The sequence below is a fragment of the Bombina bombina genome, chromosome 5 (assembly GCF_027579735.1).
Source record: "Bombina bombina isolate aBomBom1 chromosome 5, aBomBom1.pri, whole genome shotgun sequence".
Lineage (NCBI taxonomy): Eukaryota > Metazoa > Chordata > Amphibia > Anura > Bombinatoridae > Bombina > Bombina bombina.
In genome coordinates, this window is record NC_069503.1 from 911,016,485 (window position 1) to 911,031,181 (window position 14,697).

At 38.2% G+C, this 14,697-nt stretch overlaps 1 protein-coding gene across 1 annotated transcript in view; it reads right to left on the minus strand.

The window, feature by feature from the left end:
* Window positions 1–14,427, minus strand: part of ASPH (aspartate beta-hydroxylase) — a 300,885-nt gene extending 286,458 nt beyond the window's left edge. The window contains exons 1-2 of the mRNA XM_053715890.1: window positions 14,400–14,427; window positions 13,641–13,679 (exon numbers count right to left, since the gene is read on the minus strand). Of these exons, the coding sequence (XP_053571865.1) occupies window positions 13,641–13,679; window positions 14,400–14,427 (67 nt within the window). The remainder of the gene's footprint in view (window positions 1–13,640; window positions 13,680–14,399) is intronic.
* Window positions 14,428–14,697: the final 270 nt, after the last annotated feature.

Here is a 14,697-nt window from a genome sequence, read left to right on the forward strand (position 1 = left end):
GTATATGGTTTGTGTATGTTGTGTGTCTCTACATGTATGTGCATGCTGTGTAGTGTGTGTATGTTGAATGTCTGATGTATGTGGTGTATTTTGTGTGTCTGCATGTATGTGTATATAGTGTGTGTATGTTTAGAGTCTGCATGTAAGTGAATGCTGTGTAGTGTATGTATGTTGAGTGTCTGCACGTATAAGTGTATGCTTTGTAGTATGTGTTGCTGTGTGTGTGTGCTTGTTTATTTGTATGCTCTGCAGTGTGTGTTTGTATGATGTGTGTTGCTCTGTAGTTGAGACTGTGTGTGAATATTTTAATATATATATATATATATATGGCACATGATTTACAGGATATTCTTTATATTTAGAATGTAATGTATATGACATCAGTCTCATGGTTTTTCAGCCATTCCCCATCCCTGTTTCTGCCCACCACATATCACACTTTTGCCCTCTGGGGGGGGGTCCCTCTTCTGAATTTGGATATGTTGGGAGGTATTGTATTGTACAAAAAATTGTAAATGCCACTGCCTTTTTTTTTTATTATTAACTTCTGTGACGCATAACATATTTGATTCCATTGCATTCCTAGTGTTTATTGATTAGTTGTAGTGTTTAGCATACCTGTGTTTAGTGTTTAGTTGTAACCACAGCGCAGGCAGCTAATTTCATTTGAACTATTTTGTGATTTGTATTGTTTTGTATTTTTATGCTCCCAGAGTGTATTGGTCATTGAGAAACATGTACATTAAAGGGACACCAAACACAAAAAATGCCTTTCATGATTCAGGTAGGGAATACAATTTTAAATAACATTCCAATATATTTCTTTTATCTAGTTTGCTTTGTTCCTTAGATATCCTTTGTTGAAGAAATAGCAATGCACATGGATGAGCCAATTACACGAGGCATCTATGTGCATCTACCAATCAGCAGCTACTGAGCATATCTAAATATGCTTTTTTGAATCGCAAACCGCGTTTTTTTGGGTCGAAATCTGCAATTTTATTTTTTTTCCAAAACCGCATAGCCCTAATGCCCAATATGCATAGGTTCAAAAGGAGAAGCCTGTAACATTTTTAATACTAGGTTAAGGCTCCAAGGAGGAGTAAAAGACCTAATAACAGGTTTAATCTGGATTAAAGCATGACCAAAACAATGAACATCAGGAAGGTTAGCAATCTTCCTATAAATATTACACAAAGAGCAGAGATTTGTCTTTTCAAAGAACTGGCAGATAAACCTTTATCTAAATCATTCTGCGAAAACTGAAGAATCCTAGGTATTCTAAAAGAATGCCAGGAATAATCATGGTTAATACACCATGAAATATCATTTTTCCAAACTCTTCAATATGCTCTAAAGCGCTTTTCACAGAAGAAATCAAGCACATCATAATGCTTCAACCACCACCAAGGGAGGCAAAGTTTAAAACTAAGGTATGAGTGATGTGGGAGGTGTGTTATAGGCTTTTGAGGTTTAGAATACGTTGTACAACATTCTAACATTCATTTATGTAATAGTATTTCTAATGCTTTCTTTAAATGTAATATTCTATTCAAATAATGCAATATTCGAATTCAAACCTATATATTTGTAATAGTATTCCTAATGCTCTCTTTAAATGTTATATTCAAATCATGCAATATTCAAATTGATATATTTGTATCTATTATCAATTTACTATATTCCCTACCACATGAACTATTGAACTTCTGAATAGTATTTGTTAAATCGAATGTTGCATTTGAAATTTCGAATGTGGATATTCGATTTTATTATTAACATTTAAAAACGAAAATAACATACAATTTTTGAACCTTAATGGATTTCATTCTTATCAACATTTGATTGTCTAAAACGAATGTCCACAGGACTATTCGTTCTAACAATCGAATTACACTTTCAGCACATTCGCCCATCCCTATGGGAAACACATAAAAGTCAAAGAGCCACTGGCTCTCACTACTACCAAGTAGTTTTAAATGGGTTTATAGGAACAGCCTGTCTCTTAGCTATCCTCTTATTTCTAGTTTTGAAGCAAAGCTTTGTCTATTGCAGATAATAAACATCTTACTGCAACAGCCAACTGCAATATGGGCACGATAATAACATCTCACTGCAACATCCAACTGCAATATGGGCACGATAACATCTCACTGCAACAGCCAATTGCAATATGGGCACAATAATAACATCTCACTGCAACAGCCAACTGCAATATGGGCACGATAATAACATCTCACTGCAACAGCCAAGTGCAATATGGGCACGATAATAACATCTCACTGCAACAGCCAATTGCAATATGGGCACAATAATAACATCTCACTGCAACAGCCAACTGCAATATGGGCACGATAATAACATCTCACTGCAACAGCCAATTGCAATATGGGCACGATAATAACATCTCACTGCAACAGCCAATTGCAATATGGGCACGATAATAACATCTCACTGCAACAGCCAACTGCAATATGGGCACGATAATAACATCTCACTGCAACAGCCAATTGCAATATGGGCACGATAATAACATCTCACTGCAACAGCCAACTGCAATATGGGCACGATAATAACATCTCACTGCAACAGCCAATTGCAATATGGGCACGATAATAACATCTCACTGCAACAGCCAATTGCAATATGGGCACGATAATAACATCTCACTGCAACAGCCAATTGTAATATGGGCATGATAATAACATCTCACTGCAACAGCCAATTGCAATATGGGCACAATAATAACATCTCACTGCAACAGCCAATTGCAATATGGGTACGATAATAACATCTCACTGCAACAGCCAATTGTAATATGGGTACGATAATAAAATCTCACTGCAACAGCCAATTGCAATATGGGCACGATAATAACATCTCACTGCAACAGCCAATTGTAATGTGGGCACGATAATAACATCTCACTGCAACAGCCAACTGCAATATGGGTATGATAATAACATCTCACTGCAACAGCCAATTGCAATATGGGCACGATAATAGCATCGCACTGCAACAGCCAATTGCAATATGGGCACGATAATAACATCTCACTGCAACAGCCAACTGCAATATGGGCACGATAATAACATCTCACTGCAACAGCCAACTACAATATGGGTATGATAATAACATCTCACGGCAATAGCCAATTGCAATATGGGCATGATAATAACATCTCACTGCAACAGCCAACTGCAATATGGGCACGATAACATCTGACTGCAACAGCCAATTGCAATATGGGCATGATAATAACATCTCACTGCAACAGCCAACTGCAATATGGGCACGATAATAACATCTCACTGCAACAGCCAACTGTAATATGGGCACGATAATAACATCTCACTGCAACAGCCAATTGCAATATGGGCACAATAATAACATCTCACTGCAACAGCCAACTGCAATATGGGCACGATAATAACATCTCACTGCAACAGCCAACTGCAATATGGGCACGATAATAACATCTCACTGCAACAGCCAATTGCAATATGGGCACGATAATAACATCTCACTGCAACAGCCAACTGCAATATGGGCACGATAATAAAATCTCACTGCAACAGCCAATTGCAATATGGGCACGATAATAACATCTCACTGCAACAGCCAACTGCAATATGGGCACGATAATAACATCTCACTGCAACAGCCAATTGCAATATGGGCACGATGATAACATCTCACTGCAACAGCCAATTGCAATATGGGCACGATAATAACATCTCACTGCAACAGCCAATTGTAATATGGGCACGATAATAACATCTCACTGCAACAGCCAATTGCAATATGGGCACAATAATAACATCTCACTGCAACAGCCAATTGCAATATGGGTACGATAATAACATCTCACTGCAACAGCCAATTGCAATATGGGCACAATAATAACATCTCACTGCAACAGCCAATTGCAATATGGGCACAATAATAACATCTCACTGCAACAGCCAATTGTAATGTGGGCACGATAATAACATCTAACTGCAACAGCCAACTGCAATATGGGTATGATAATAACATCTCACTGCAACAGCCAATTGCAATATGGGCACGATAATAGATTCGCACTGCAACAGCCAATTGCAATATGGGCACGATAATAACATCTCACTGCAACAGCCAACTGCAATACGGGCACGATAATAACATCTCACTGCAACAGCCAACTACAATATGGGTATGATAATAACATCTCACGGCAATAGCCAATTGCAATATGGGCACGATAATAACATCTCACTGCAACAGCCAACTGCAATATGGGCACGATAACATCTCACTGCAACAGCCAATTGCAATATGGGCATGATAATAACATCTCACTGCCACAGCCAACTGCAATATGGGCACAATAATAACATCTCACTGCAACAGCCAACTGTAATATGGGCACGATAATAACATCTCACTGCAACAGCCAATTGCAATATGGGCACAATAATAACATCTCACTGCAACAGCCAACTGCAATATGGGCACGATAATAACATCTCACTGCAACAGCCAACTGCAATATGGGCACGATAATAACATCTCACTGCAACAGCCAATTGCAATATGGGCACGATAATAACATTTCACTGCAACAGCCAACTGCAATATGGGCACGATAATAACATCTCACTGCAACAACCAATTGCAATATGGGCACGATAATAACATCTCACTGCAACAGCCAACTGCAATATGGGCACGATAATAACATCTCACTGCAACAGCCAATTGCAATATGGGCACGATAATAACATCTCACTGCAACAGCCAACTGCAATATGGGCACGATAATAACATCTCACTGCAACAGCCAATTGCAATATGGGCACGATAATAACATCTCACTGCAACAGCCAATTGCAATATGGGCACGATAATAACATCTCACTGCAACAGCCAATTGTAATATGGGCACGATAATAACATCTCACTGCAACAGCCAATTGCAATATGGGTACGATAATAACATCTCACTGCAACAGCCAATTGTATTATGGGTACGATAATAAAATCTCACTGCAACAGCCAATTGCAATATGGGCACGATAATAACATCTCACTGCAACTGCCAATTGTAATGTGGGCACGATAATAACATCTCACTGCAACAGCCAACTGCAATATGGGTATGATAATAACATCTCACTGCAACAGCCAATTGCAATATGGGCACGATAATAGCATCTCACTGCAACAGCCAATTGCAATATGGGCACAATAATAACATCTCACTGCAACAGCCAATTGCAATATGGGCACGATAATAACATCTCACTGCAACAGCCAACTGCAATATGGGTATGATAATAACATCTCACTGCAACAGCCAATTGCAATATGGGCACGATAATAACATCTCACTGCAACAGCCAACTGCAATATGGGCACGATAACATCTCACTGCAACAGCCAATTGCAATATGGGCACGATAATAACATCTCACTGCAACAGCCAACTGCAATATGGGCACGATAATAACATCTCACTGCAACAGCCAACTGCAATATGGGCACGATAATAACATCTAACTGCAACAGCCAATTGCAATATGGGCACGATAATAACATCTCACTGCAACAGCCAACTGCAATATGGGCACGATAATAACATCTCACTGCAACAGCCAATTGCAATATGGGCACGATAATAACATCTCACTGCAACAGCCAATTGCAATATGGGCACGATAATAACATCTTACTGCAACAGCCAACTGCAATATGGGCACGATAATAACATCTCACTGCAACAGCCAACTGCAATATGGGCACGATAATAACATCTTACTGCAACAGCCAACTGTAATGTGGGCACGATAATAACATCTCACTGCAACAGCCAACTGCAATATGGGCACGATAATAACATCTCACTGCCACAGCCAATTGCAATATGGGCACGATAATAACATCTCACTGCAACAGCCAACTGCAATATGGGCACGATAATAACATCTCATTGCAACAGCCAATTGCAATATGGGCACGATAATAACATCTCACTGCAACAGCCAACTGCAATATGGGAACGATAATAACATCTCACTGCAACAGCCAATTGCAATATGGGCACGATAATAACATCTCACTGCAACAGCCAATTGTAATATGGGCACAATAATAACATCTCACTGCAACAGCCAATTGCAATATGGGCATGATAATAACATCTCACTGCAACAGCCAATTGCAATATGGGTACGATAATAACATCTCACTGCAACAGCCAATTGTAATATGGGTACAATAATAAAATCTCACTGCAACAGCCAATTGCAATATGGGCACGATAATAACATCTCACTGCAACAGCCAATTGTAATGTGGGCACGATAATAACATCTCACTGCAACAGCCAACTGCAATATGGGTATGATAATAACATCTCACTGCAACAGCCAATTGCAATATGGGCACGATAATAGCATCTCACTGCAACAGCCAATTGCAATATGGGCACGATAATAACATCTCACTGCAACAGCCAATTGCAATATGGGCACGATAATAACATCTCACTGCAACAGCCAACTGCAATATGGGTATGATAATAACATCTCACTGCAACAGCCAATTGCAATATGGGCACGATAATAACAACTCACTGCAACAGCCAAATGTAATATGGGCATGATAATATCTCACTGCAACAGCCAACTGCAATATGGGTATGATAATAACATCTCACTGCAACAGCCAATTGTAATATGGGTACGATAATAACATCTCACTGCAACAGCCAATTGTAATATGGGTATGATAATAACATCTCACTGCAACAGCCAATTGTAATATGGGTACGATAATAACATCTCACTGCAACAGCCAATTGTAATATGGGTACGATAATAACATCTCACTGCATCAGCCAATTTTAATATGGTCACAGCAAACTCAGAATTTCATCTTTTCCAAGTTAATAAATTGAATAACATGTGATTCATCACAGTCTTTCTGATGTTTTCAGCTACAATTGTGCTGCCGGCGCAGCTGTGCAGGCAGACACGACATGCATTTGGTAGGCAACTAATGTCTCAAATTCGTCTTGATTTGCACTGATTTAAAGGGACATGAAACTCATGATTTAGATACAACATACAATTTTTAATAACTTTTTCATTTACTTCTAATATAAAATTTGCTTCAGGAGCAAAACACTACTGTGAGAGTAAGCTAGGGGAATACAATGAGTAAGTTTATAAGAAGAGACATATGCGCAGCCACCAATCAAAAGCCAGCTCCCAGTAGGGCATTGCTGCTCCTAAGCCTACATAGGTATGATTTTCAACAAAGGATACCAAAAGAACAATGCAAATTAGATAACAGAAGTACATTGGAAAGTTGTATAAACTGCATGCTCTGTTTGAATTATGAAACAATAATTTTGTCATGTCCCTTTGAAGTGAATGTAAATTTAGATAATAAAGTGCCCGGTTTTTAAAAATCCATATTAAAAACAGGGGCACTTTAATTCATCAAAATTTACATTTCACTCGTGCTGTGAAAATACTTACTTTTTAATCTTGACAGCCGCTCCAGCGATTCCCCCGGTTGTCGCAAAGCCTCTTCATACGTCAAAAATGACAGATCGTCATCCTCCAATCACGGCTTCCCCCACGGGGGAATCAATGTCTGATTCAACGCCGTGATTGGAGGAAGCCGGATTCCTCATTTTAGACCTGGGAAGAGGCTTTGCGACGGGCAGGGGAAGCGATGCAGCGGCTGTCAAGAATAAAAGGTAAGTATATTTTCACAACACAAGTAAAATTTAAATTTTTATGAATTAAAAGTGCACCTGTTTTAAATCGGATTTTTAAAAAACGGGCACTTTATCATCTAAATTTACATTCACTTTAAGTGCTCTACACTCGCGAGTAGCATTACTTCACATAAGTTTCACCATAATAAGGCTTATATTTCTATAGTAATTCTTCATAACCATCAGGGACATGAACATTTTGACTTATTATCCCTTTAATAATAATACTACTAATAATAATAATATTAATAAATATGTTGCAGTTTAAAGAGACATGAAACCAAAAATAGTTTAAACAACTTTTTACAGTTTGATCCTATTATCAGTTTTACTCCATTCTCTTGGTATCCTTTTTTGAAGGTGCAGCAATGCACTACTGGGAGCGAACTGAACACATTAGTAAGCCAATGACAACATGAATATATGTGCAGCCACCAATTAGCAGCTAGCTTCCCGCTCCTGAGCCTAAGTATGCCTTTTGACAAAGGATACCAAAAGAACAAAACAATTTGGTTATAGAAATAAATCTGAAAGTTGTTTAAAACTGTGCGCTATATCTGAATCATGAAAGAATACATTAGGGTTTCATGTCCCTTTAAGAGCTAGAGGCATTAGCAAGTGAGTAGGGTCTAACATTATATAATGTGAAGCACAAACCTATTAATAACACAAAAATAGGGCAGAAAAGATGAATGGTACTTGGCTGGCTGGTAGCTCGAGAAATTACATTTAAACTCCAAATGTAATTCCTCACAAAAAGTTTAGTTATGCATAGCAATATATATATACAGATATATATATATATATAATTTAATTTCATATGCTCTTTTCTTCACTTTTCCAGTAATTTAAATGGACAGTCTAGTCCAAAATAAACTTTCATGATTCAGATAGGGCATGTAATTTTAAGCAATTTTCCAATTTACTTGTATCACCAAATTTGTTTTGTTCTCTTGGTATCCTTATTTGAAAGCTAAAACTAGTTAGGCCCATATGCTAATGTCTTAGACCTTGAAGGCCACCTCTTATCTGAATGCATTTTGACAGTTGTTCACCACTTGAGTGCATTCGTTTATGTGTGTCATATAGTTAACATTGTGCTCACACACGTGGAGTTACCTAGGAGCCAGCACTGATTGGCTAAAATGCAAGTCTGTCAGAAGAACTAAAATAAGGGGGCAGTTTGCAGAGGCTTAGCTAGGGATGCACCGATACTAGTATCGGTATCGGTAACGATACCAAGTACTTGCACCAGTACTTGTACTCGTGCAAATACACAGATACTTAAACCGATACCTCTAAATCTTAGATCTTACCCATATGCCATCTTGTGGTGTTTTTTCAAACTTCATGTTCCCATTTCATTTTAAGCTGGGGTAGAGACTTAAATAAAAACTGTTCACTTCTGTTGTGCAAATAAAAGTTGCTGTTATTTGTATAATTGTACGTCTGAGAGCAGTGCTCCAAAAGCTGCTACTTTACAGCTGGAAGCCTACCTGGGAAAGATAACTGTACCTCATTCAGACAAACCCCTGAAGTTCTGGGCAGTTAATAAACTGAGATTTAATGGCCCAAAAATATCTTGCTGACCCATGCAGTAGTGTGAAAGTGAAAGACTGTTCAGCTTAGCGTCAAACGCCCTTACTGATAAAAGAAACAAACTTATAGCTGAACATGCAGAGATGCTTCTGTTCCTTAACAGTCAACACCAGAATTTTTATTGTTTAAAAAGATAGATAATCCCTTTATTACCTATTCCCCAGTTTTGCTAAACAAAAACAGTTATAATAATACACATTTTACCTCTGTAATTACCAAGTTTCTATGCCTCTGCAAACTGCCCTTTTATTTCAGTTCTTTTGACAGACTTGCATTTTAGCCAATCAGTGCTGACTCCCAGGTAACTTCAGGTGCATGAGCTCAATGTTATCTATATGATACACATGAACTAACAGTGAAAAACTGTCAATATGCATTCAGATTAGAACCGGCCTTCAGGGTCTAAGAAATTAGCATATGAGCCTATCTAGGTTTAGCTTTCAACTAAGAATACCAAGAGAACAAAGTAAAATTGGTGATAAAAGTAAATTGGAAAGTTGTATAAAATTACATGCTCTATCTAAATCATGAAAGTTTATTTAGGACTTGACTGTCCCTTTAACCCCAAAACATTCTATACAGTGATTGGGAGGACACAGCTTTAAAAACATTTTGATTTGTGTGTAGATCTTTTGCAATGCAGTGTCTGATATGAATATAAAAAACAGAAAGTGATAATAGGGTCAGAGGTACTAATACCACTAGAACATTAGATTTCATCTATATTATTATTTACTGCTATAGCTGCTCTGGAAATGCCACACACACACACCAACCACCTAATATTTTGCAGATATTTAATTAACCCCTTAAGGACAAGGCCATTTTTCAATTTCTTTCCCTTAAGGACCAGGGCTATTTTTACATTTCTGCGGTGTTTGTGATTAGCTGTAATTTTCCTCTTACTCATTTACTGTACCCACAAATATTATATACCGTTTTTAAATGGACTTTCTAAAGATATCATTATTTTCATCATATCTTATAATTTACTATAAAAAAAAATTATAAAATATTAGGAAAAAATGGAAAAAAACACACTTTTTCTAACTTTGACCCCCAAAATCTGTTACACGTCTACAACCACCAAAAAACACCCATGCTAAATAGTTTCTAAATTTTGTCCTGAGTTTAGAAATACCCAATGTTTACTTGTTCTTTGCTTTTTTTGCAAGTTATAGGACCATAAATATAAGTAGCACTTTGCTATTTCCAAACCACTTTTTTTTCAAAATCAGCGCTAGTTACATTGGGACACTGATATCTTTTAGGAATCCCTGAATATCCCTTGAAATGAATATATTTTTTTTAGAAGACATCCTAAAGTATTGATCTAGGCCAACTTTGGTATATTTCATGCCACAATTTCACCGCCAAATGCGATCAAATAAAAAATATTGTTCACTTTTTCACAAATTATTTCACAAACTTTAGGTTTCTCACTGAAATTATTTACAAACAATTTGTGCAATTATGGCACAGATGGTTTTAAATATTTCTCTGAGATCCCCTTTGTTCAGAGATAGCAGACATATATGGCTTTGGTGTTGATTTTTGGTAATTAGAAGGCCGCTAAATGCCACTGCGCACCACACATGTATTATGCCCAGCAGTAGAGGGGTTAATTAGGGAGCATGTAGGGAGCTTCTAGGGTTCATTTTAGCTTTAGGGTAGTGTAGTAGACAACCCAAAGTATTGATCTAGGCCCATTTTTATATATTTCATGCCACCATTTCACCGCCAAATGCGATCAAATAAAAAAAATCGTTCACTTTTTCACTAACTTTGGGTTTCTCACTGAAATTATTTGCAAACAGCTTGTGCAATTATGGCACACATGGTTGTAAATGCTTCTCTGGGATCCCCTTTGTTCAGAAATAGCAGACATATATGGCTTTGGTATTACTTTTTGGTAATTAGAAGGCCGCTAAATGCCGCTGCGCACCACACTTGTATTATGCCCAAAAGTGACGGGGTTAATTAGGTAGCTTGTAGGGAGCTTGCAGGGTTAATTTTAGCTTTAATGTAGAGATCAGCCTCCCACCTGACACATCCCACCCCCTGATCCTTCCCAAACAGCTCTCTTCCCTCCCCCACCACACAATTGTCCCCGCCATCTTAAGTACTGGTAGAAAGTCTGCCAGTACTAAAATAAAAGTTTTTTTTTTTATTTTATTTTTTTTTTAAATCATATTCTGTTGCGTAGGATCCCCCCTTAGCATCCAAACTCCCTGATCCCCACCAAAGAGCTCTCTAACCCTCCCCCCACTAACTATTCCCCACCATTTTGGGTACTGGCAGCTATCTGCCAGTACCCACTTTGCAATAAAATGTAATTTGTTTTATAAAAAACACTCACTTTTTCTGTAGTGTAGCTGCTCCCCTCCATACCCTCCCCCTCCCAGATCGCTTTTGGAAAGTAACCCCCCTCCTCCTCTGCCACCCACCACCCTCTCTCCCACTGCCCAGCACTTTGAAATTTTAAATGGTCCTCTGCTAGATCACGGGTGCGCGCGCATGCACACACGCGCGCACCCGCCTCTCACCTCCCGCGCGCGCTCCTGCGTGCACACGACATATCTGCTGGCCAGAAGGAAGTTCCCCAGAGATGCGCCACCCACCCGCCTCCCTGAAATGGCTCCCACCCACCAACGATCGGCACCATCGCTGGCCAATGCAGAGAGGGCCACAGAGTGGCCCTCTCTGCATCAGTGTACCAAAAAAGGTATTGCAGTGATGCCTCAATATCGAGGCATCACTGCAATACCTTGAAAGCAGCTGGAAGCGATCATGATCGCTTCCAGCCGCTTGAAACCCTTAGCGACGTACAGGGTACGTCGCTGGTCTTTAAAGACCAGTTTGTGTGTGACGTACCCTGTACGACATGCGTCGTTAAGGGGTTAAAATGGAGTGGAATAAAAGACTGTCACCCATTCAGTGTATTCAAGTGAAGTTAAAATCTATTTATTGGCGCCACCTGCTGTTTATCCACTTTAACACATATCTAGCCATCGAGCAAAAGAAAATCATGTACTAGATTTTCTTCTAACTGCTAGGTTCTCATTTACAGCATATTTTTTGTGCGGCTAGTTCCTTAAAAATGCATGCTGGCTTTAAAAACAGGAGACAATAAAGTGCTCACTAGCATCAAGAAACAGTATTTTTTGTAAGTTAACCCAACAAACACTACACTCTCTGTATTGTGGACACCACCAGTTTTACTAAATTGTTTTTAGAGCCATAAGACAAATTATAGAGCTATTGTATACAGGATTTTAAAGGGACACTGAACCCAAATTTTTTATTTCATGATTCAGATAGAGCATGCCATTTTAAGCAACTTTCTAATTTACTTTTATTATCAATTTTGCTTCAGTCTCTTGCTATCTTTATTTGAAAAGCAAGAATGTAAGTTTAGAAGCCAGCCCATTTTTGGTTCACAACCTGGGTTGTCCTTGCTGATTGGACAGCACCAATAAACAAGTGCTGTCCAGGTTCTGAACCAAAATTGGCTGGCTCCTTAGCATAGATGACTTCTTTTTCAAATAAAGATAGCAAGAGAACAAATAAAATTTGATAATAGGAGTAAATTAGAAAGTTGCTTAAAATTGCATGCACTATCTGAATCATGAAAGAAAAAAATTGGGTTTAGTGTCCCTTTAAGTGTATAATAGATGATTTATGATGCATTAAACAATAAACAATTTCTCATCCATCTATCAGCAGTAAAAATTAAACTTTCAGGAATCAATTTAAAACAAGATTGCAAGATACTTATATTATCAAATTTGCTTTGTTCTCTTGTTATCCTTTGTTAAAATGTAGTGTTAGGAACAGCAATGCACTATTGGGAGCGAAATGAACACATTGGGTGAGCCAATGACAAGAGGCATATATGTGCAGCCAGCAATCAGCAGTTAGCTCCTGAGTATTCTTTTCAACAAAGGATACCAAAAGAACAAAGCATATTTGATAATAGAAGTAAATTGGAAAGTTGTTTAAAATGGTATGTTCTGTATGGGCTTGTAAGCCCTCCCCCTGCACCTTTACTAACAAACAGCTGTAGGGATTTCCTTGTTTACTGTGACATCAGCGGGTGTTTTGGCTAGAGCTGATGACTTCAGTCTCCTTTCCCTGCTGAGTGTCATCCTCTTCAGATAAACAAACCCAGTTCCCATTCAGTACTTCAGTAAACTGCATGTATATAGTGACCAAAATAAAGACAATGTTCATCTAATCATAAATCTGTGTAAAGTAGCCGTTTACTTACCTTTCTCTTTTTTCTCTTCAGATGCTGAATCCTTGTTTCCTGCAATGGTGAAAAGAAGTTTTGAGAGGAATGTAAATTAGATAAATAGATATGTGTAAAATATTTTAAATCTAGAGAACATACAGGGGGTTGTATTGTTTTAAATATATTCTCTGGTTTATTTGTTTCATGCTGAACTTTAGGGACACTGAACCCAATTTTTTTAGTGATTCAGATAGAGCATGCAATTTTAAGCAACTTTCTAATTTACTGCTATTATCAATGTTTCTTCATTCTCCTGCTATATTTATTTGAAAAAGAAGGCATCTAAGCTTTTTTTATTAGTTCAGACTTCTGGACAGCACTTTTTTATTGGTGGATGAATTTATCCACCAATCAGCAAGAACAACCCAGGTTGTTCACCAAAAATGGGCCGGCATCTAAACTTATATTCTTGCATTTCAAATAAAGATACCAAAAGAATGAAGAACATTTGATAATAGGAGTAAATTAGAAAGTTGCTTAAAATGTCATGCTCTATCTGAATCACAAAAGAAAAAAATGGGGTTCAGTGTCCCTTTAATCAAGAAGTTTCGTGAAATGTTTTGACAAAGATGTTACATAAGTTTTATAAAATATCATATATTTTGCATAGTCCTAAGCTACTAGCCAGGTTATTTGGCACAGTATATAGACTGCATGTATCTCCCTCTGTCATGATACAAACTTGTGTAAACAAGGGCATGTTCAATCTAAGGCAGCAGGGACATAAAACAAAACTGTTGTCCCCGCTTCTCAGTGCCTCCATGCCGCTGCGCTTACATACCCAGCCTTCAAGTGGACATGCTGAGCCATTATATCTATCTATATACAGAGAGATGTGCACTCACAGGAACGAACAACCAGCTCAATACCATTGTTAGCCTGTTCTATGGCGATTTACCACCTGGGTGCAGCTTCTTTTAGCCCAGTAATGCTTTTCACAGAGTAGAATTTTCCTGTAGTATGTCAGTCTGATTCCGCCTATTAGGGTCAGTCCAGCACCGAAATACTAGGCAATTCCACTCTGAACAAAGAA